Source organism: Podarcis cretensis, assembly GCF_951804945.1.
Source record: "Podarcis cretensis genome assembly, chromosome: 1".
In the NCBI taxonomy this organism is placed as follows: Eukaryota; Metazoa; Chordata; class Lepidosauria; order Squamata; family Lacertidae; genus Podarcis; species Podarcis cretensis.
The window spans coordinates 126,222,389-126,247,512 of record NC_137170.1 but is presented as its reverse complement, the minus strand read 5'-3'; the positions used below and the strand labels follow the sequence as shown (position 1 = coordinate 126,247,512).

Genomic DNA, 25,124 nt, shown 5'->3' with positions numbered 1-25,124 from the left:
TTGGATGGGTACTCCTACTCCACCCACCCACTTCCTAAATGGCCTCAGCCAGTACACCTGAAGAAGCATCTCCCCCATCGTTCTGCCCAGACACTGAGGTCCAGCTCCGAGGGACTTTTGACGCTTCCCTCACTGCGAGAAGTGAGGTTACAGGGAACCAGGCAGAGGGCCTTCTCGGTAGTGGCACCCGCCCTGTGGAACGCCCTCCCACAAAATGTCAGGGAAATAATCAACTATCTTACTTTTAGATAAATAAATAAAATAATAATTTATTTTTATTTATACCCCACCCTTCCTGGTTTAAAAACCGGGCTCAGGGCAGCTAACAGCAAATATAAAACATTGATTAGAATGTGACTTTAAAACAGCGTAGAATACAACATAAAATGCAGCATCAATATCGATAAAATTCAGGGGTCATTTTTGGAATAAAAAACCCTAGTCAATGGACATTGAATGATCACCAGAGCTAACTGTCCAAGTTGGTCCTACTAGGGCCAGCAAGGAGGTGAGTGAATAAGAATTTAAATGTGGGGTCCCAGAAAGGGTTTCTTCATAGAAGAGGAAAGGGGAAAGGGAATAGAGGATCAGACTAATTCAAATTGAAGGCCAGGCGGAATACATAGCTGTCAACTTTTCCCTTTTCTTGCGAGGAATCCTATTCGGAATAAGGGAATTTCCCTTAAAAAATGGGAAACGTTGACAGCTATGGTGGAATAGCTCTGTTTTTCAGGACCTGCAGAAGGAGATCAAGTCCTGCAGGGCCCTAGTCTCATGGGACAGAGCATTCCACCACGTTGGAGCCATCACTGAAAAAGCCCTGGCCCTGGTGGAGGATGACATCTGAAGGCAACCCTGTTTAGGGAAGGTTTTTAATGCTTGATGCTTTATTGTGTTTTTAATATCTTGTTGGAAGACACCCAGAGTGGCTGGGGAAGCCTGGCCAGATGGGTGGGTATAAGTAATAAACTATTATTATTATTATTATTATTATTATTATTATTATTATTATTCCTAAATTGGCACTCAGGCCAATGACTGAACAAAGGGTCATTGATCCATCCAAGTCTCCATTTACATCCAGCTTCCCTGAAGGAAAGCCAAGTACAAAGGAAAAGCCATAAGAGGAAAAGGGAGACCTCATACTTGTGAGGAGGACGCTACCTTGGAAGACAGAGGAAGCAAGAGGTGGAGGGAAACTGCAGTGGGAATAGAGGAACCCTTGCCATGACAAGCCCAACCAAATGCCTTCCTACCAAAGGTGAGCCCTACTGAGCTACCTGGGCTGCAGCAGGACAGCCCAATGCAAGGGAACAGACACAGGCAGATGTTCTTCTCCATCTTCCAGGGTCCCCTGGTCCTTATATAATATTGTTGCTTTGCTTCAGGATGCATCCGTGTTTTAGAAAGTCACCCGAAAAATAAGAAGATGCTACAGTGGTGCCTCGCAAGACGAAATTAATCCGTTCCGCGAGTCTCTTCGTCTTGCGGTTTTTTCATCTTGCGAAGCACGGCTATTAGCGGCTTAGCAGCTTAGCGGCTATTAACGGCTTAGCGGCTTTAAGAAAAAGGAAACAAACTCACAAGAACTCACAAGATGTTTCGTCTTGTGAAGCAAGCCCATAGGGAAATTCGTCTTGCGAAGCACCTCAAAAAACGGAAAACTCTTTCATCTAGCAAGTTTTTCGTCTTGTGAGGCATTCGTCTTGCGGGGCACCACTGTAAACAAGTTGCATTCAGGCACAGCGGATGCATAAAAGCAAAATTTCCTGCACCCTCTCTGATCCATAACTCAGTAATGTGGATCTGCCAGTTACATAAAATAACATTATTTGTCTCTTGTGTGTCTTATGTCAGAGTAACTCTATGTTAATAACTGCCCCATTTATCTGACAGACTTTTTTTGATGTCTGCCAGGCAGTTTGGATGAATGAGGCTATTTGGATAATGAGGCTTTGAGTCACCACCAAAATGGAGACAAGCGCAAAGTCATCCATTTCCTTTGGAAATGTTGGAACAATCATTCTGGAAAAACTCACAAAGATACAAATACATTGAAGCATCTATAACCAATCATAAATACCAGGAATACAATACTTTCAAGGTACTGTGGTATTAAGTCTGAAATCTAAGAGTATGGGCAATGTGGACAAAATGAATGTGGTGCTATTACAGAAGAACATCAATAATGGTGAATGTCACTTTTGCTTATCAACGCACTGTGTTAGGAGGAGCTTCTGTTGGAAACACCAAAAATTAATGCCTCTGTCATCCAAGTACGAGTGGGATACACTAAGGGAGTTCAGGAGCAAGCACAACATGCCCAAGGAAAGGAACATAATATACTGTAGCCAAGATGGCTCATGTATGGGAAGGTTAACCCAACCAGCATGCGTCAAGCTAAATCTATCTCATCGGAACAAGAAGGTCCAATCACTTTAAAAAATCCCATTCTGCCTACAGTTTTTTAGACAAGGCTGGGGTCAACAGTGGAGAGATCAGCAGCCCACATTCATCAGTCAACCTGCTTTCTCATTTTAGGGCTGCCATACATCTGAGTTATCCCGGACACATCCGGGAATAAGGCTGTCAAAACGGCGTCTGGGTGGATTTTTGCTGAATTGACAAAATGTCCGGGGAAACCCTGACATATGGCAAGTAGAGCAATAAAGAAAAGCTTTAAAAATCCCTAAAAAGCGACAAAACTTTGGGTTTTTTTTTTTTGGGGGGGGCAGATATTCAAGCTCAACAACTTTTTCTGGATTTTCACTTTGGGGAATATGGCAAGCTTACATTTGGTAGTCTCATTAAACACTGCCAGACCTACCCCTCATATCAAATCCCATTTGGTGTTCTTCCACAAATCCACACCTTCTAGGGAGCTACTACTTCAGCCCTTTGTTGCCATCCTAAGACCATCTGAAGGCAGCCCTGTATTGGGAAGTTTTTTAATGTTTAATGTTTTATTATGCTTTTATATATGTTGGATGCCACCCAGAGCGGCTGGGACAACCCAGTCAGATGCTTGGGGTAGTAGTAGTAGTAGTAGTTTTTATTGTTGTTTTTGTTATTCAAATCAGTGATTTGCACAGTCCTCCAGCTGCAAACCAAGGTCCCCATTCAATCCTTGGCATCTCAACTGAAGGTACATTTTTTCACCTTTGGTGGACATGCCCAAAGATTAAGGCCTTCTGGGAAATGATCTATAATGAAATGAAAAAGGTATATAAATATACCTTCCTTAAGAAACCAGAGGCCTTTCTTCTGGGCATGGTCGGCCAATTGGTGTTAAAGAAAGATAGAACTTTTTTTATGTATGCAACAACAGCAGCAAGAATACTCATCGCGAAGTACTGGAAGACGCAAGATCTACCCACTCTGGAAGAATGGCAGATGAAGGTGATAGACTATATGGGACTGGCAGAAAAGACCGGCAGAATCCGAGACCAGGGAAAAGAGACGGTGGAGGAAGATTGGAAGAAATTCAAAGACTATCTGCAGAGGCATTATAAAATTAATGGACATTAGTGTGATGTTGGATAAAAATTAAGTGGTTACCAGCTGTAATGTAGAGGTTGAGCAATAAGTTACTATAAGTTATAACAAGTTATAATAAGGATTTGCTGAATTAAGAATTTGAACAGGAATACAAAAGGGGTAGGTGAGAGGAGGTCTGGGAAATAAATTAATGGAAATGAGTAATGGAAACTACATTTGTTTTAACTGTTCTTTTTTGCTTTTGTATTTTTGTGTTTTTATTATTTCTTTTTTTGTGTATGTTTATTTTTTGTATTAATTGGAAACTTTAATAAATATCATTAAAAAAAAACAACAATCCTTGGCATCTCAAAGGAAGGGATGGGAATTTCTCTGCACTGAACTCATGGAGTGCCACCACCAGTTGGTCTACGAAGACCAAAGGTTTGGCTTACAATTAAGTAGCTTCCTGGATTTCAAAATGGCCAATATGCCCTGAATGCAGGAAGTGAAAGTCCACAGCAGGCTTGCTGCTAAAACAATGTATAGCTGGACACGCCCATCATTCTTCTCAGCCTATCCCAAATGATAAGAACGTTGAGAGGGCAGACAGTGAACCTGAACCATGGGTGCACTTGTGAATGGAGCAATGGAAGAATGGTTAATAACCTGGCCCCACTCATCAGTGAGGAAGTGTACAATGCAAACGTAACGCCCAGTTCTAGCCTGAAGAGAATGCCTTCCCCATTTCTGAGCATGCTGTCTACAAGAGCAACTTCCGTAAGTTACTCACCACCCCTCTGTCAGAAAAAGCACAAACAGCCTGAGCGCATTTAAGCAAAAGCAGAACACCTTTAAGTCCCATAAATTTAAACAGGAGTCTGATTCATATCCATGAATGTACCAGCAAATGTGACATGAATTTCTGTTGAAAAGAAGGAGATGAGCCATCTTAACTTGTGGATATTTGACCACAAGTAAATCTCACTATATACAGCGGTCCTGCTCATGTACAACTGCACATGGCTGCACCATGAAATGCTTACTTTCAGACAATACTGGCTTAAGATCTCAGTATTTGGCCTGGGGAAGGGATTACTTGTACATCTAACCAATGAGGAATTTATCAGCCCATGGCGGAAAAGTATGGCCAGAAAAGCCACCTCGATTGGACTGTCACCATCCCTTTTGTATCAACTGGGCTACGATACCGCCCTTGTATCCCTGAAGTAAAGGCTTTGGGACATCTCACATAGCGACCTGTGATCCAGATCCAATGTAATCTGTGGCCCGATTGCAGCTGGAATCCAAAATGGGCACAACTTTCAGTTAGCCTCATACCATAGGAATTTGTCCATACCCACCTTTCGGCGTTTATTTACCAAAGCTAGATTAAATGTATTTCCATCGGAAGTTCTAAATGGTAGACTGAGAGGCATCTCCTACCAGAACAGGCTCTGTTGATGTTCTCAGGACACCGATTGCATGAACCATATCCTACTGCATTGTGGGCAGTACGAGCAAGCAAGGTATCAACTGATCAAACCCTTACTAGCAAATTTGCTGGGAAAATCTGAAGCCTCCCATATTAAATACCTTCTGGAGGATAGGTCAAATGATATTACACTGACCGTGGCAAAGTTTCTGTCGGAAGTCGCAAGAAACAAAGACCATCATGCTCAAAACGACTACCTTGGTCTCTTTCACCTGCTGTTTGGTTGTTTTAACTGTATCCTGTTTTGAAACTGTTTTGTGGGTATATGGACCGCAATAAAGATATTTATTTACTTTCAGACAGATTGTGCTCACAACTTATAAAAAGACCCAGAAAGATGCGTCAGTATATTTGCAATGCATATTTTTAAATGTACCAACATGGCCATACCCCGTAATCAAAGTGTTTGACACAGCCACATTTAAAGCCATAACCTTTCTTCTTAATTTTTCAGTGAAATCCCTCCACCTCATGGTTTGGGAAGACTACGTTAGTCATGGGAGAAAAATCCTGGAACTATTATGGGTTCGTTGAGAATGTAATAACAATAAATAAAGCCATCTGTGCCACAAGAGCTCTAGTAACAGTAGATGGAGATAGAGTCCTTGCTGAATCATGAATAATACAAATTCCGACCAAGTGTAATACAGCCCTCCACATATCTCCAAAAACAAACCAGCTCTTCATCATTAGGCTGGAGTTTGACAAAAATGCAGAGGATCAGATCATCTGAACAATACAGGGTGGTACAAAACAACTATCCAACACGCCTAACTGCAATGTGGCAAGTGATGTCAGCCGGTTCCAGTGGTGGAAAAACAGAATTAATAAAAGCATTCCTACCTCCATCCCCAGATCCAGAACCTGCATCTGTAAGAGGGAGAGAAAAAAAGGGGTTGTGGTTATATAGATGTATGAATACCAGGATAATTTGTATGTATGTGCAGCCACATCCTGCTTAGTTAAAATGCGCTGTAGCAAATTGTGCTTTTTTATGCCATTCCTCTGTCAATTAGAGAGATCTATGCTAAATGTTTCATGTGAAATTTCTGTCTGATGCTGGAAAGTTCCTTTTAAGATTCTACAGGTGTTCCTTTTCTAAATCCTCGGTTTACTGCACCAAGGCTGGCAACGTTACTGTGTTTCCTGACAAATTTTCCATTTTCTTCCGTAAAGTATTTGTGGGATGGGCGCTCTGTTTTTATTTTTCGAACGTAAGGTTTTGAAAGAAAGGAGAACCAAATTTACATTTGGCTGTGAGAGTCGCGGGGTACGTTCCACACCAGGGGTCAGCAAACTTTTTCAGCAGGGGAGGCGGTCCACTGTCCCTCAGATCTTGTGAGGGGCCAGACTATATATTTTTTTTTGGGGGGGGGAGATGAACGAATTCCTATGCCCCAGAAACAACCCAGAGATGCATTTTAAATAAAAGCACACCTACTACTCATGTAAAAACACCAGGCAGGCCCCACAAATAACTCAAAGATGCATTTTAAACAAAAGGACACATTCTACTCATGTAAAAACACGCTGATTCCCAGACTGTCTGCGGGCTGGATTTAGAAGGCGATTGGGCCAGATCCGGACCCCGGGCCTTAGTTTGCCTACCAATGTTCCACACAACCCATGGGTGAGATCTCTATCCCTGCTCCCTCACAGACCCCATGCAGACAGGCCCTGACCATCTAAAATCTCCCTGTGCTGCCATGAAACTGGTCTCAGCAACCATAGTCGTTTCTGAAGTGATGAGGCAGCAGCATCTACAGCTGGATCTGACCACGATGTTCTATGCCTGCTTCAAACAACAATGCAGGAACACTAGATCATTTTGCTGCCTGATCCACTGCTGGAAGGTTTTTTTTAAATAGCACAGCATATGCTTGTTCTCGGCATTTATATACCACCCAATTAACCATGTCCTCTGGGCAATTCGCAAATTAAAACCAATAAAATACAAAATACAATCAATGGGCAACTAAAACGCTCATTAAGCAAGCAGCAGAGCTGTGGGAATGCCAGCGTAGCGTCATTGTGGATTGCAGTGTCAAATGAATCAGGTGAAACATTTGGATCTGTAGACATCGTCACCTTTGGACCTTTGGTACGTTTCCACATCAGTAAGGCTGGTCACCAAGGAGGTTTAAATTCCAAAATAATATTCCAAAATGCCAGAGTGGTGCATGCTGTAGTTATCTCCTGCTTGGACTACTGCAACCCGCTCTACGTGAGGCTACCTTTGAAGGTGACCTGGAAACTACAACTAATCCAGAATGCGGCAGATAGACTGGTGACTGGGAGCGGCTCCCAAGACCATATAACACCAGTCTTGAAAGACCTACATTGGCTCCTAGGACGTTTCCGAGCACAATTCAAAGTGTTGGTGCTGACCTTGAAAGCCTTAAATGGCCTTGGTCCAGTATACCTGAAGGAGCGTCTCCACCCCCATTGTTCAACCTGGACACTGAGGTCCAGCTCTGAGGGCCTTCTGGCGGTTCCCTCACTGTGAGAAGCAATATTACAGGGAACCAGGCAGAGGGCCTTCTCGGAAGTGGCGCCCGCCCTGTGGAATGCCCTCCCATCAGATGTCAAAGAAATAAACAACTATCTGACGTTTAGAAGACATCTGAAGGCAGCCCTGTTTAGGGAAGTTTTTAATGACTGATGTTTTAATGTATTTTTAATCTTTTGTTGGCAGCCGCATAGAGTGGCTGGGGAAACCCAGCCAGATGGGCGGGATATAGATATTATTATTATTATTATTATTATTATTATTATTATTATTACCAGATCCTGGCAAATTGATACTATAGGATTGGTACAAGGGAAGTGACATGTGTAGCTCTGAGTCAGAGCATCTGCCTTTTCTCAGGTTCAGTCCTTGACATCTGCAGGTCAGGCTGAGAGACGCTGAAACCCTGGACAGCTGCTGCCATTCAGGGCAGATCTACGGTCTTAGCAGCCGGGCGGGGAGCATATTTGTGCGCTGGGGGGGGGGGTTAGACCTTGAGGGTGGTCACACCAGCCCCAGCCCTCACCACCGACTGAGCCGTGGCATTCTGAGCCATTAGCAAGTTTTGGGATGTGAAACACAAGAGCAGTGAAGTACAACATCCCTAGGGTGGACATAAAAGGAGCTGTCTGGACCAGCCAATCGAAACTTCCTGTTTCTCCTAGGCTGTGACAGACTTCCTCTGCATGTGACTAGAGTCAGGCGTGAACTCACCTGCCCAGGTGACAAAAGAACAGGATGGGTCAGCCATCTCTCTCTCTCTGACCACAATTCATCGAAGAAGCAATGTCTGCTTAGCCTAAGATGCTTTCTTGGCTTGCAGCCAAGAGAGGACAAAGGAGCTGTCTCCTTATGGGATAGTTTCCAGGTGTATATTACTTTTCTAACTTAAGTCAACCTTCTGGGATATAACTGTGAACAGAATGTGTGAGTAAATTCTTTTTACACTTTTATAATATAATAATAATAATAATAATTTATTATTTATACCCCGCCCATCTGGCTGGGCCTCCCCAGCCACTCTGGGCGGCTTCCATAAAAAGCAAAAATACAATAAAATATCACACGTTAAAAACTTCCCTGAACAGGGCTGCCTTAAGATGTCTTCTGAATGTCAGGTAGTTGTTAATCGCTTTGACATCTGCTGGAAGGGCGTTCCACAGGGCGGGCGCCACTACCGAGAAGGCCCTCTGCCTGGTTCCCTGTAGCTTTACTTCTCGCAGTGAGGGAACCGCCAGAAGGCCCTCGGCGCTAGACCTCAGCGTCCGGGCAGAATGATGGGGGTGGAGACGCTCCTTCAGGTATACTGGACCGAGGCCGTTTAGGGCTTTAAAGGTCAGCACCAACACTTTGAATTGTGCTCGGAAACGTACTGGGAGCCAATGTAGGTCTTTCAAGACCGGTGTTATATGGTCTCGGCGGCCGCTCCCAGTCACCAGTCTAGCTGCCGCATTCTGGATTAGTTGTAGTTTCCGAGTCACCTTCAAAGGTAGCCCCACGTAGAGTGCATTGCAGTAGTCCAAGCGGGAGATAACCAGAGCATGCACCACTCTGGCGAGACAGTCCACAGGCAGATAGGGTCTCAGCCTACGTACCAGATGGAGCTGGTAAACAGCTGCCCTGGACACAGATTTGATCTGTGCCTCCATGGACAGCTGTGAGTCCAAAATGACTCCCAGGCTGCGCACCTGGTCCTTCAGGGGCACAGTTACCCCATTCAGGACCAAGGAATTCTCCACACCTGCCCGCCCCCTGTCCCCCAAAAACAGCACTTCTGTCTTGTCAGGATTCAACCTCAATCTGTTAGCCGCCATCCATCCTCCAACCGCCTCCAGACACTCACACAGGACCTCCACCGCCTTCACTGGTTCTGATTTAAAGGAGAGGTAGAGCTGGGTATCATCCGCATACTGATGAACACCCAGCCCAAACCTCCTGATGATCTCTCCCAGCGGCTGCATGTAAATGTTGAAAAGCATGGGGGAGAGGACAGAACCCTGAGGCACCCCACAAGTGAGAGCCCAGGGGTCTGAACACTCATCCCCCACCACCACTTTCTGAACACGGCCCAGGAGGAAGGAGCGGAACCACTGTATGACAGTGCCCCTAGCTCCCAGCCCCTCAAGACGGTCCAGAAGGATGTTATGGTCGATGGTATCAAACGCCGCTGAGAGATCCAGCAGAACTAGGAAACAGCTCTCACCTTTGTCCCTAGCCCGCCGAAGATCATCAACCAGTGCGACCAAGGCAGTTTCAGTCCCATGATGAGGCCTGAATCCCGACTGGAAGGGATCCAAATGGTCCGCTTCTTCCAGGCGTGCCTGGAGTTGTTCGGCCACCGCTCGCTCAATCACCTTGCCCAAGAATGGAAGATTTGAAACTGGGCGATAGTTGGCCATCGTGGCCGCATCTAAAGATGGTTTTTTAAGAAGCGGTTTAATAACCGCCTCTTTCAGCGGGTCTGGGAAGGCTCCCTCACGGAGGGAAGCATTCACCACCCCACGAAGCCCATCGCCCAGTCCTTCCCGGCTAGCTTTTATAAGCCAGGATGGGCAAGGATCCAGGAGACAGGTGGTTGGCTTCACTCGTCCAAGCAGCCTGTCCACATCCTCGGAGGTAACAGATTGGAATTGATCCCACTCAACTTGACTAGACAGAACTCTAGCACTCTCCCGCCCCGGCCCTGCTCGCGACTATCTTGTGTCTACCTTTTTATGAGGGACTAAATGAGGAATTGGGACGTGGGTGGCACTGTCGGTTAAACCACAGAGCCTAGGACTTGCCAATCAGAAGGTCGGCGGTTCGAATCCCCACAACAGGGTGAGCTCCCGTTGCTTGGTCCCTGCTCCTGCCAACCTAGCAGTTTGAAAGCACATGAAAGTGCAAGTAGATAAATAGGTACCGCTCCGGCGGGAAGGTAAATGGCATTTCTGTGTGCTGCTCTGGTTCGCCAGAAGCGGCTTAGTCATGCTGGCCACATGACCCGGAAGCTGTACACTGGCTCCCTCGGCCAATAAAGCGAGATGAGCCCCGCAACCCCAGAGTTAGCCACGACTGGACCTAATGGTCAGGGGTCCCTTTACCTTTAAGCGGGGAATTACCAAAAGGAAAATGTATTTTAGAAGCTTTAGCGAGCCTGAGCAAACACATCCGCTGTGCAAATTTAAAAAGGGGAATGTTACTCTGCTAAATTGTAGAACTTGTTAACACAAGTTGGAAAGGATATAATCCAACAATATATCCTCTCCTGTATCCCTGAACATTCCCACACAAGTTAGGCGATGTAAGGGGAGGGAGAAAGAGGCTCGCTGTGGCCCCACAAGGAGGGCAACGCTGTGGGCTGTGGCATCCCGTTCGTGAAGGAGGCAACTGCCAGAACCTCTTGCCTCTCCTTGGTGGGTGGTAGCAGCAGCGCCGTGGCCCTCACCCTTGCTCTCAGCCAGCCCAGGTGTGGGACATATACAGGCATCCCTTCTCTGGCATTGGCTTGGCTTGCCTCCTCATGGCTCCAGCTTCAATAAGGGAGCCAGGTTACACCCCCTCATGCCCAATCAAAAATTTGCGCCTGGGGCCACGGCTCCCCTGGTCTTCCCCATCCTATACCCCCGGGATAGATGGCCCTGAGCAAGATAGACCAGCTCCCTGTGTTACCAAAGACTGTGGGCAAAAGGCAATCAGTTAATATCTATGCTTGAATGCCTAGTCAATAAAAGCACTTGGTTAAGTAGCCCTGTAATTAAACTTGAAAACTACATTATTACTTGGAGAGATATAGTTCAAAAGGAAATTCCAGCTGCAGTTGCATACATGCTTGCCCTGGAGTAAGTCCCGTTGAATTCAACAGCGCTTACTTCTGAGTAGCAATGCTACTCTTTAAAAGGAAAGTGCTTGATGCAAAAAGCAGGCAAAGCTACACAGAGGCAGAGATTTGGTTCGCAAAGGCTCCTCAGTGTCACTGGCAGTTAGGAAGGGAAACGGAGAGCTTGCAAAACACAAAATTGGGATTCTACTTGAATGCTGAGAGTCAGAATCCCAATTTATCTACAGTCAGATCTGGTTAATCTAGATCAGTTTGCAAACCTCCATCATCATTTCGATTTTCTTTTTAAATCTTCATTTTAAATGAAGCCGTGATGCTCTTCAAATTGCAATTGCGGCTTGCAATTAAAAACAAAACAGAAACCCGGTGTGTGTCTAAACAAAAGATGAGCCCGCAAACAATTTCTTTCTTTCTTCTGTACAATTGCTTGCTTTGCAGATAAGTAAGCCTCAGAAATTGGACTCTCTCTTTTTTTTACCATATTATCGCAAACTGCAAAAGGCAAATGGGGCCTCTCGTGCGACTCTGTCCTGCTTTCTATGATGACAAACAAGATTATCTTCCCTCACACACACATTCCTCTGAGCCAAAAGGTCTCTAGGATAAACCCTCCTATTCATTATTTTGCCGCATAAGGAAAGTAAGTATTAACTTTTGTAGCGGGCCTTTCTCGCTCTCTGCGGGGCTCTCTGAAACGCCACAAAATTGCAAGAGCCATACAAATCTAACACCATGAGACAAGATGGCTATCACACCGTAGTGAGGGAGCTTCTGCTCGTGATGGCATCTCACTCCTATCCTTCCAGCTACTTTAAGAACGTTATTTGACCACTTAACACCATCTTGCAAGTCCCCCATTCCTTCTCTTATGGTCCCTTTAGGGCAGGGCTTCCCAAACTTGGGTCTCCAGCTATTTTTGGACTACAATTCCCATCATCCCTGATCACTGGTCCTGCTGGCTGGGGATGACATTAGCAGCACTGTAACTTACGTGGATGGTTCCAGGGCAGCTTGCAAGGCTGGGGCTACCAGCAGAGCCAGTCTGCATCTGTGCCCCAGTCCCTTCCAGATAAACTGAGGCAACACCATTCAGTTGCCAAATATATATTGGATGAGAGCTAACATAGCATGAGTGGGTGTCCACTCACACAACTGAGCTTCTTCCCTCCAACCCATCATGCACACCCCGAAAATCTGCTTTGCAGCAAATCTGCAAGTGGCTAGAGGTCCATTGTTCAAGCAGATTTCCATTGCACAAGCAGGCAGATATAATTGGATGTTTTCTATTGGGTAGTGCAACTCTCGCTCTTCCTCATTGGTCATGTGTCAAAAGTAGTGGCGAAGCTTCATGCTCTGGCACTGGGGGGGGGAGTGCAGGCAGGGGTGGGACTGGCATGTGTCCCAGGGTGGGGTGTGTGTCCTGGGGGGGTCGCCCAGCGCGGGGGGGGGGGGGGGCAGCCGTGATGGCAGCCTGGGGGCCACACATTCTAGGGTTGTCATATTTTGAAGAGCAAAAAAGAGGACACATTTGCCAACTTCCACTTTTAACATTGCTACCCATGAAAAAGAGGACACGTCCTGAGAAAAGAGGACATATGGCAACCCTAAAATGAAAACATAGTTCCCAGGTTCTGAAATGGTTTGCTGCAAGGCGGAAACAACAACAAAACCCCAACTGTAGCTGTCATTATATGTTGTGCCAAGCTTTCAATTACTGGAATGAATCAGGCAGCAATGCAAAACAACTGTTCGCGACGACACACAGCCTATTAGATTTGGCTTAAGATAATATGCCGTACAGAGCCTGCTAGACCTACCAGTGGCACACGATCCTTCTGACGCCACAAGGATTTCGCTTTGCTGCTTGCAGGCAGCCTGTCTCAAGTAGCACTCGTTCTGATAGGTGTCGCCGTTGGAGCCGCACACAGGCACAAAGTCACTGTTACACTGATGAGCAGAAAAAGACAGAATGAAACAAGTTTAGGGTTGTGTTATAACCATCATCATCATCATCATCATCATCATCATCATCTATTACTTATACCCCACCCATCTGGCTACGTTTCCCCAGCCACTCTGGGCGGCTTCCAACAGGATATTAAAAATGCAATAAAACACCAAACATTAAAAACTTCCCTAAACAGGGCTGCCTTCAGATGTCTTCTAAAAGTCAGATAGTTGTTTATTTCCTTGACATCTGACGGGAGGGTGTTCCACAGGGAGGGTGCCATTACCGAGAAGGCCCTCTGCCTGGTTCCCTGTAACCTCACTTCTCACAATGAGGGAACCGCCAGAAGGTCCTCAGCGTTTGACCTCAGTGTCAGGGTTGAACGATGGGGGTGGAGACGCTCCTTCAAGTATACTGGGCCGAGGCCGTTTAAACTGAGCTTTAAAAGTCAGCACCAACACTTTGAATTGTGCTCAGAAACGTACTGGGAGCCAATGTAGGTCTTTCAGGACCAGTGTAATATGGTATCGGCGGCCACTCCCAGTCACCAGTCTAGCTGCCGCATTCTGGATTAGTTGTAGTTTCCAGATCACCTTCAAAGGTAGCCCCACATAGAGCACATGGCAGTAGTCCAAGCAGGAGATAACTAGAGCATGCACCACTCTGGTGAGACAGTCTGCTGGCAGGAAGGGTCTCAGCTTGCGTACCAGATGGAGCTGGTAGACAGTTGCGCTGGACACAGAAATGACCTGTGCCTCCATGTACAGCTGTGAGTCCCAAATGACTCCCAGGCTGCGCACCTGGTCCTTCAGGGGCACAGTTACCCCATTCAGGAAGTCCTCTACACCAGCCCACCATGTTACTTTAATCTGTGTATCTTGTCCCTCTAATAAGCCCCCAAGTGATTTCTAGGGTTGCCATACATCCAGGGAAACCCAGACAAGTCCTCATTTGTGGGGCCAACATACCCATCTGGGAGGATTTTTCACCTTTTAAAGGAAATGTCTTGGGTGGCTGTTTGTTGGATTCACCTTGCATGCCTCTACTTCTGTCTCAGACTGGCAGCGGCTTGGGCTGCCCTCTTTTTTTGCTCTTCAAGATATGGCAACCCTAGATTTACAAGCAAGTAAAACTGAGACATCACCTTGCCAACAAAGGTCCATATTGTTAAAGCTATGGTTTTCCCAGTAGTGATGTATGGAAGTGAGAGCTGGACCATAAAGAAGGCTGATCGCCAAAGAATTGATGCTTTTGAATTATGGTGCTGGAGGAGACTCTTGAGAGTCCCATGGACTGCAAGAAGATTAAACCTCTCCATTCTGAAGGAAATCAGCCCTGAGTGCTCACTGGAAGGACAGATCCTGAAGCTGAGGCTCCAATACTTTGGCCACCTCATGAGAAGAGAAGACTCCCTGGAAAAGACCCTGATGTTGGGAAAGATGGAGGGCACAAGGAGAAGGGGATGACAGAGGACGAGATGGCTGGACAGTGTTCTCGAAGCTACCAGCATGAGTTTGACCAAACTTCGGGAGGCGACTAAAGAACAACAACAAAACTGCAAGCATAAATTGGCAAAAAGCATATTAGAAACAGATCGGACAATAGATCATTGATGGCACCTAAAGAACTGTTGGGATACTGCCGGGGAGACGGGGGCATTTTGTAGGCCCCCAGCTGGCTCCAGCCACCGGCTGGCAGCCGGGTGATCTCCAGTCTTTGGAACAGCATCAAACAGTGACACAATCCTCAGATACCTTTAGAGACTTGGCACGCTCTAGTCAGCAGAGTGAATAACTTCTCACAATGGAAGTGACGGACAGAGACATTATTTACAGGCGTTTATTCAGCATAGTTCAGGAACAAAGGGGAAAAAAACATGTTGGCTTCCCTTCATGTCCAAGCACACAGCAGCATAGCAAAAGCAATATACAAAACGAAGTTCCCAGCAGGCTGTGCTGGAAGTAAACAGGCATGTGACACACAACAGTCATGCCTGTTCCTTTTAAGGGGGAATGGGACTATATCCTAACAAGAACCCCCCAAAAATAAAAATGAGGACAAGGTTGGCACTAGGTGAGTCTCCTTGGAAAGAGGATTTCATAAATGAGGAGATACTGCAGAGAAGACCTGTTCTGCCATAGCCACAAGAGGTCCCAGAGGGTGGCAACATTTGAATGGGTCTTTCTGCATTGGGTCTCCATTTGTGAAATGCTCTCCCCAGAGAAACTCACCTGGTGCCTTCATTACATACTTTTAGGCAGCAATTGAAAACATTTCTCTTCAACAAAGTTATCTGCTGATTAACATTCTACGGCTATTTAAAATGTATTTGTGAAAGGGGTTGTTAGTTTGTTTTATTACGTATTTTATATTATTTTTTTTCCTGTTGTGAACCATCTTGGAATCTTCGGATGAATAATAAAATTAATAAATCATCATCATAGTTATCAGGTTTTATTAAAACAGACCCAATACAAACTAGAAAAGAGAATAAGGCCTGTCACAATGGTTCCTTATTGCCTGTTTGACCAATTCCAAACTGGGGAGACACACTGAAGAATGGCTACGCAGGATCTGCTCCACATGCTGCCACAGGAAAATTACCAACATACATAGCATGGAACATACTTAAAAACTCTTCTCTGGGGCTTATATCTCAGTTTAATTAAACTTGACTTAGAACTGTGGTTTAAGGTCCTGGTTTACAAATTGGCATTAATATATAGTTCTCCACTGTGGCTGTAATGACTAACCGTGTTTTAATTAAACCAGGTTGTAAATACCGAGGAAGAAGGAGGAATGAGCACATAATCCCATCTCTTATTTCCAGCTGCTGAATTATAATTTGGCAAGCTGGGAACCATAGCTGTCAATGTTATCCTTGTTTTAAAGGGAAATTCCCTTATTCCGAATAAGATTCCTCGCAAGAAAAGGGAAAAGTTGACAGCTATGCTGGGAATGCAGCACCCAAACAAGGCCATTGAGTAGAACTGAGTGGAAAGAGGGCAGATAAAGGACATGGGAACACAAATTTCCAGGCTGCAAACTGGCAGCTCTATTGAAAAAGGGCCATGTGACCCCAAATTTTGTTGTTGTTGTTTAGTCGTGTCCGACTCTTCGTGACCCCATGGACCAGAGCAGGCCAGGCACTCCTGTCTTCCACTGCCTCCCGCAGTTTGGTCAAACTCATGCTAGTAGCTTCGAGAACACTGTCCAACCATCTCGCCCTCTGCCATCCCCTCTTCCTTGTGCCCTCCATCTCAGGGTCTTTTCCAGGGAGTCTTCTCTTCTCATGAGGTGGCCAAAGTATTGGAGTCTCAGCTTCAGGATTTGTCCTTCCAGTGAGCACTCAGGGCTGATTTCCTTCAGAATGGAGAGGTTTGATCTTCTTGCAGTCCATGGGACTCTCAAGAGTCTCTTCCAGCACCATAATTCAAAAGCATCAATTCTTTGGCGATGAGCCTTCTTGATGGTCCAGCTCTCACTTCCATACATCACTACTGGGAAAACCATAGCTTTAACTATACAGACCTTTGTTGGCAAGGTGATGTCTCTGCTTTTTAAGATGCTGTCTAGGTTTGTCATCGCTTTTCTCCCAAGAAACAAGCACCTTTTAATTTCGTGGCTGCTGTCACCATCTGTAGTGATCATGGAGCCCGAGAAAGTAAAATCTCTCACTCTCAATTCAGCTCTCCAGATTTCCACATCAGTTTGTAAGTGTGTTCTTTTGAATCCTCGTGGAAATTCAACAGCCCTGTAGTGCAAATTACTCCTACTAAACACTTTCTTGTATGCAATTTTGCACAACAGACACATTTTTTTAATTTTATGTTTTGCAGAGCAGTTTCCCCAAATATAATGCATTTTTCTATGTTAGTTCCACCAATCTACCCTAGTGTATGCATAGCAAAATTCAGAGAAGTGCAAATTTGAAAGGGTGGCTGTGTTTAAGCTCACATATGGTTTCAGAAAGTGGGAACTGGGTAGGTTCAGCTTTAAATGTGACCTTCTTCTTCCCCCACCCCAAACCCAAACATACTGTAGGGAAGGATATAGAAATGGCAAGTGATTGCAACAATTGTGTGTGCGATTGGGGAATTCCTAAAAATATGTAACTAGGGTTGCCATACAATGGTACCTTGGATTAAGAACTAAATTCGTTCCAGAGGTCCTTTCTTAACCTGAAACTGTTCTTAACCTGAGGTACCACTTTAGCTAATGGGGCCTCCCACTGCCGCCGCGCGATTTCTGTTCTCATCCTGAGGTAAATTTCTTAACCCGAGGCGCTATTTCTGGGTTAGCAGTGTCTCTAACCTGAAACATCTGTAAACTGAAGCGTCTGTAATCTGAACTGAAAACTTATTCAGCATTTTGGGGGGGCGGGGGGAGGGCAAAGCTGTTGAGCTTTTTTAGCAAAATCGTAAAAAAAATGCGAGTTTTGAGCTATTTTTATGGGAAATAGGATTTTCCCGGACATTTGACCAATTTCTCCCAGGACACTACTGCCAACTGCAGCATTCTGGGAAATTCTGGATGTCTGGCAACCCTAATTTCCCCCTTATATGCAGCATTGTAACTCAGTGGAGCTGACTTGACCCTGTTTCTTAGCTTCCACACAGAGCCAGATATGTTAAGTCCATTGTTATTCATATCATAGCAAAGCCACGTGGATCTGAACAGAGCACCTGCAGTCAATGATTAATCCACATTGTATCTGCCCACCTGAAATTCCAGCTAAGCCATAGTTCCACTGTAATCTATCAGTCTTCTCTTCCTCTGTCAGAAGAAAAGGACAGCTTCGCCCCCCACCCACTTCCACCCCTTGTTCACTTTAATAAAAATAATTCCATTTTGTAATGAAAATTAAGCAACCTACAGGGTGCAGTTATCACAAGATAATCACACTCGGAGGCATTAGAGATACTTGGCTGTGCCCCGTACCTGATAATTATGCCAGGGATGTGATTATCTCATGATTACTGTACTCCTGATATGCCTCATTGTTTAATTAGAACAAATGTAATGATCAAGATTATTATTTACAAATGATCACCTCTGCTTAAAGACCAGTAAAAAAAAAGTCACACTGCCAATTAGCTCTTCTGTTTTGAAATATCTCACGATATGCTAATGCACATGACACACCAGAGGAAACAGAGATCTATAAAGATGACAAACTTCAAAATATGCCTCAGCTATGGACAGTTGTTTCGTGTTGATTAACATGTTGGGTGAGATATAAAGGTTTATCTTGATCGGACGTTACGCACAGAGACGAGGCCAGGGATATGATGATTACTTGGCCAAACTGAAATGTCACTTTGCCCAAGAGAGGAAACATCTCCCACTTGCCAAAATGTTAATCAGACTCATCAGCGCTTCTTTGACTTTTACAATCACGCCTCCAATATTCTTTTCTCCAAACAGACCGAGCCCTTCCACGAAGACCGAAGGCTGTTTCTGCTGAGCTAGTGGTTTTCAGAAAGAGTCTATGCTGATCTAATGTGATGGCCTCCAGCTGTTGTTGGATTCCAATTTCCATCAGCCCAAACCAGGATCCAGGATTATGGGAGTTGTGGGTGGCCACAGGTGTCCCATCCTTGCTTTAGAATGACCTTTGTGACCTAGTGGGGTCTAGTGGTTTGAGCCAGAACTGGGAAGACCCAAGTTCAAATCCCTATGTAGATATAAGGCTTTGCTGGGTGACCTTGGGCCAAACTCTCAGCTTAACCTACTTTACAGAATTGTTGTGAGGATAAAATTAGTAGTGGGGGAGAACACAGTGTGGTACCTATTTATCTACTTGCACTGGCATGCTTTCAAACTGCTAGGTTGGCAGGAGCTGGGACAGAGCAACGGGAGCTCATCCCGTCGTGGGGATTCGAACCGCCAACCTTCTGATCGGCAAGCCCAAGAGGCTCAGTGGTTTAGACCACAGCGCCACCTGTGTCCCACTGGGCCAATCTCTCAGCTTAACCTATTTTACAGAGTTGTTGTGAGGATAAAATTGGGAGCAGGGTAGAACACAGTGCGTAGCCTAGAGTTGCCTCCAGGAAACGAGGGATCTATAAATGTAACAAACCAATATGCTTTAACGCCAACCACTGAAACTCTGCAAAGAATGTTATAGAGGCTCAGTTCATGTGCGGCCATAGTTGGGCATCACTACTGCTGTGTGTGAAATGCCTGGTACATGAGATCTTTCTGGGAGGGTTGGTAGCTCTTACCAAGTTTTCCCATTAAGGAGCCCCTGAGCTGCTTCCAAGAAACCCTCCCCTCCTCCAGGGCTCCAAAAACAATTTGAATAGTCATCTTCCATCCATCCATCCACCCAGAAGATTTAAGGGGGCCTGTTGGTTTTCAATTGCCTGCATGATGAATGCATTGCAAAGCTGAAGTGTATCTAAAAGGAGAGGTGCCAGACTTCATACAAAGCCTGCGCGGTGGCGGTCGGGGGATTCTAACAGAGCTGGAGGGCAAATTGGCAGAATCTGCCAATGCAATTAACGAAGCCTGTAGGGATTTGATGCCTTCAAAAGCAAAGGATCAAAATCTCAGCTGTCCCCTGGATATAAGGAGAAAGCAGCACAGACTATCAAGAACATGCAACTGTGCATATGCAGAAGGCTGCAGGCCAATTGTTGCCTGCCACATGCAACCTGATGCAAGTTCTGCAAGAACATCTAACAAGGCAGGTGGATACCCCAAACACTCTTGTTTGAAATGCAAAGCAGCACAGGGCTTGCAGAGTGTTGTGAGTGCACCCCTCAAAGTAGGGCAGCGTTGGCCAGCTGGGGTCCCCACTGCACACCCAGGAATTGCAAGCCAGAACCTCTGGAGGGCACTAGGTTGGTGAAGCCTGCTCTATGTCTATGAACTTGTCCTCCCCCTGGAGAAGAGCAACACCTACCAGACATGTCCTTATGTGGTAGGATGCAGAATGGGAGTCAGATGTACAGCCAGCAGGGAGACCCAACACGTAAGTAGCAACAGGCCAGCATCAGCTGTACCAGAAGAATATGTTGGCGTTAGCAGGGGGACACCTTTGCCTTCCTTCATGAAGCATCCACATATTGGGGATCTTTAAGGGTGGTCCCAAATGCGCTCCATTATTTGCCACCCAATTGGACAGTGTCGGAAATTAGGAAACCTTTTCAGCAATTTTCAGAAGGGCGAAGGAAAACAGGGAGACACTTCCTGGGGAAGGTGCGACAGGTTAAGACAATGCCATTCCCATGGGAATTGTGGGAAATAAAAATGTCAGCCACCAGCTGGTGGCTGTCAAGGCGACGTCTGCCACCATGAAAGTGACCACCATGGTGAAAAGGCATTTGCCCCCTTTTTCATCTCCTTCTTCCCCTGGAAAACCAAGCTGAAAGGAAGCTTTCTGCTTAGCACTAAAAATGGTGCATAGAGAGGGAATCGTAAATCAATTTTCAGCTTGCACTGGCCTTGTAGATTAGAGCTAAATTATACATCACAATGAGTTCTTTCTCAGTTTGGGGGAAACTATATATTCAGCCAGGAGGAAGAATGTTAATATGTTGGCGCTTCTTTTGTGGGCAACATTCAAACACCAACATATTAACATTCTTCCCCCTGGCTGAATATAGTTTTCCAAAAACTGAGAAAGGGAGACATCAGTGCCACTTGGAGTTTGTATTCCAGACACCAACGTGTCATGGGACAGAAGTTGATCAGATCTCTGACATTTTGTAGCCTTGGGGAATATCACCCTTCTGTTTGAGGACTAAAAGTTTATGCTGAGTTTTGGCAGGCCAGTGTTGTGATGCAGCTAGCAGTGTTGTCATTGCATTTCTAGAAAGTGAGGCAATCCTATCTGTGTTTCATTCTCCATTCGGACACACATCCCAGCCTTTTTATTATTATTATTTTTACTTTCCACATTCCTGAAGGTGAAATGTTTGTTGCTCTAAAAGGCCTAATAATATGTTGGTACACAAACACACACATGCAGTTATTAGTTCTGTAAATCTGGTTGCATCATTGTAACAAGGAATCCACATGGGCACAGACGGTTTGGATTCACATAGATTACAAACTTTATTGGCCCATCAGTAGTGACAGGTAAGCTCTCCCACACCGCAGCCTAAATTGAATTGGCTTGGAAACAAGCTGTGCTCTTTACTCCAAAATCAGAAATAGCTTGGCTTGTTTTCTAAGTCCCTAACTCCAGTTCCCCCCACCTTGGAAGCTAGTGGCTTTCTGTGGGCATCTGGTTGGCCACTGTGAAAAGAAAATGCTGGGCTTTTAGGTTCTTTTAATAATAATAATAATAATAATAATAATAATAATAATAATAATAATAATAATTTATTATTTATACCCCACCCATCTGGCTGGGTTACCCCAGCCACTCTGGGCAGCTTCCAACAGGATATTTAAAGCACAATAAAACATCAAACATTTAAAAGCTTTCCTAAACAGGGCTGCCTTCAGATGTCTTCTAAAAGTCTGGTAGCTGTTATTCTCTTTGACATCTGGTGGGAGGGCATTCCACAGGGCGGGTGCCACTACTGAGAAGGCCCTCTGCCTGGTCCCCTGTAACCTCACTTCTCACAGTGAGGGAACCGCCAGAAGGCCCTTGGAGCTGGACCTCAGTGTCCGGGCTGGATGATGGGAGTGGAGATGCTCCTTCAGGTATACAGGACCGAGGCCATTTAGGGCTTTAAAGGTCAGCACCAACACTTTGAATTGTGCTCGGAAATGTACTGGGAGCCACCCCAACCCCCTCACTAACCTCCTGCCAATACCCTTCCTGCCCGCCCCAATACTCCAACCCTCCAAGCCCACTTCCCCATTAATAATACCTATCTGATGACATGGCAAGAGCAGCAGAGGGGCTGCCTTTCACAATCCCCCTTTGATAAGGTGGAACTCCCAAGAGTTGCTGGAGCCATTATTCCTGTAATCAGCCCACCAGAAAGGCAAAGGGGCAGAGATCCAATTTCCCTCCATCCTTCTTCTCACTGCTGCTGCCCCCTGCATTTATAGAAATGCAGAAAGAGTGTGTGCAGACCCTCCAAGTGTCCCCATTTTTCATGGATATAAGCTGTTCCGGTTTCTGATTTGATCCCGGAATGTCCCACTTTTCTTTGGACGTCCCTATTATCATCGGAGAAACATTGGAGGGTATGGAGTTATGCAACCCCTGAGCCAAGGTGATAAATAACTATAAAACCTTTAGAACATGGGTAGGCAAACTAAGGCCCATGGGCTGGATCCGGCCCAATCACCTTCGAAATCCGGCCCACAGACGTTCTGGGAATCAGCGTGTTTTTACATGAGTAGAATGTGTTGTTTTATTGAAAATGCATCTCTGGGTTATTTGTGGGGCATTGGAATTCATTCATCCCCCCCCGCTCCAAAAAAAATATAGTCTGGCCCCCCACAAAGTCTGAGGGACAGTGGACAGTCCCATGCTGAAAAAGTTTGGTGACCCCAGCTTTAGAAGACATCTGAAGGCAGCCCTGCACTGGGAAGTTTTTTTAATGTTTAATGTTTTTATATATGTTGGAAGCCACCGAGAGTGGAAGAATATAAATAATATATTTTTTTAATGGAATAAAGGTAAAGGGACCCCTGACCATTAGGCCCTGTCATGGCCGATTCTGGGGTTGTGGCGCTCATCTCACTTTATTGGCTGAGGGAGCTGGCATACAGCTTCCGGGTCGTGTGGCCAGCATGACTAAGCCACTTCTGGTGAACCAGAGCAGCGCACGGAAACACCGTTTACCTTGCCGCCGGAGTGGTACCTATTTATCTACTTGCACTTTGACATGCTTTTGAACTGCTAGGTTGGCAGGAGCAGGGACCGAGCAACGGGAGCTCACCCCGTTGCGGGGATTCAAACCGCCGACCTTCTGATTGGCAAGTCTAGGCTCTGTTATTTAACCCACAGTGCCACCCACATCCCTTTTAATGGAATAGGATATCCCTATTTTCATCAGAGAAATGTTGGTGGGTATGTGGGTGATGGATTTGGAAGCTAACTGGGAAGGGGACTGGGGAACGAGTTGGGAAAACAGAATTATTCTCCAGCTTGGAATTCAACCAGCAATATTTTCGTTTCTGGAGGGGCTGCTCATTGTGCTTGGTGAATTTTGCAAGCAACTGGAGCCTGAGCTCTCCAAGCTTTATGGTAACTACCCCATTGTACAGTGCAACATTTGTATGCTCCAGGCCGCCGTGCAGAAGAAACTTCACACGTTAATCTGTCTCATGACAGCTCCCATTCTTCTTTGCAGTCACATGCATCACATATGACATAGACTCACTCGGAGAGCCCAGGGCTTCTTGGATCATCATATAGCACAAGGTTCATATACTCCAGTGATACTTAATATGGGAATATCACATGTGCCAGAACTACATCGCTTTTGCAGTTCCTTTCAGTCATTGTGTATCGCAAATGAGCAAGCAAGCCAATGAAAACCACTGACTCAAGAGGAAATATTTCACTTAAGCCATGATACAAGAGACTCAAGCAATGCCACTGAAGGCCAAACCAGATGCATACAGTTTGGATGTAAAGCAGGGGGTCAGTGGGGGTGGGGGTCTTTCCTGGCAACTAAATGTATTGTGTAAAACGTGCCCCTCACTTCTGCCACACTTCCCCATACTCCTTAACTTATTTGTTGATCTCAGTCAGCTGGAGGGTGAGGAGGAAAAGAAGCCTTCAAACAGAGAAATGCAGAGAGAGAAAAGGGGGAAAGGGGAGGTTTTTGATCTTACCTGAGAGTGCTTCATGTCAGGATAAATGTAGACCCAACTGACATGTTCAGTCAGAGAAAAGCCATTGTTGATATTTGTTAAAGATTGGAAACCTCCCATAGACTTTTTGTGTGAAAAAGAAATCATGATATCTGGATTGGAGATAATGTTTGTTTATGGAAAGTGGCTTTGTTGGGTGTTATATTGGATTGGGGGACGCGGGTGGCGCTGTGGGGTTAAACCACAGAGCCTAGGACTTGTCGATCAGAAGGTCGGTGGTTCGAATCCCCGCAATGGGGTGAGCTCCCATTGCTCGGTCCCTGCTCCTGCCCACATAGCAGTTCAAAAGCATGTCAAAGTGCAAGTAGATAAATAGGTACCGCTCCGGCAGGAAGCTAAACGGCGTTTCCGTGTGCTGCTCTTGTTCGCCAGAAGCGGCTTAGTCATGCTGGCCACATGACCCGGAAGCTGTACGCCGGCTCTCTCGGCCAATAAAGCGAGATGAGCGCCGCAACCCCAGAGTCAGTCACGACTGGATCTAATGGTCAGGAGACCCTTTACCTTTATATTGGATTGGATGAAGGGTGTGTGTGTGTGTGTGTGTGTGTGTGTAGACAGATGAAGAATCAGAAGTTCTTTACTTAGTGAAAATTATTTTTCTGCTTTTCTATTGTAACCTCTTTTTCTACTCTTCTTTATCCTTTTACTTTCTCTACAGTCGTACCTTGGAAGTGGAACAGCTTAGTTCCTGAATGTTTTGGCTCCCAAACGTCACAAACCCGGAAGTGAGTGCTGTGGTTTGCAAACTATTTTTGGAAGCTGAACGTCCGACGGGGCTTCCACGGCATCCAATTGGCTGCAGGAGATTCCTGCAGCCAATCAGAAACCACGCTTTGGTTTTCGAACTTTTTGGAAGTCGAATGGACTTCCGAAACTGATTCCGTTCGACTTCCATGGTACAACTGTGTTTCTCTCTCTCTCCCCCCCCCCCCCCCGTTTTGTGTTTTGATTGTATTTAGATAAAAGTCTTTGTTTGGTTTTTTTTTTTTTTTAAAAAGGTTTTTATTTTAAAGTTTTGTATTTTTCTCTATAAACCTTAATAAAATTTATTTTTAAAAGTAGACCGTCCCACCCAAATATA

General features: G+C 45.5%; 1 protein-coding gene across 1 annotated transcript in view; it reads right to left on the bottom strand.

The window, feature by feature from the left end:
* Positions 1 to 25,124, bottom strand: part of TMEFF2 (transmembrane protein with EGF like and two follistatin like domains 2) — a 244,754-nt gene that overhangs the window by 199,771 nt on the left and 19,859 nt on the right. Inside the window, exons 3-4 of the mRNA XM_079981791.1 lie at positions 13,119 to 13,248; positions 5,816 to 5,842 (exon numbers count right to left, since the gene is read on the bottom strand). Of these exons, the coding sequence (XP_079837917.1) occupies positions 5,816 to 5,842; positions 13,119 to 13,248 (157 nt within the window). The remainder of the gene's footprint in view (positions 1 to 5,815; positions 5,843 to 13,118; positions 13,249 to 25,124) is intronic.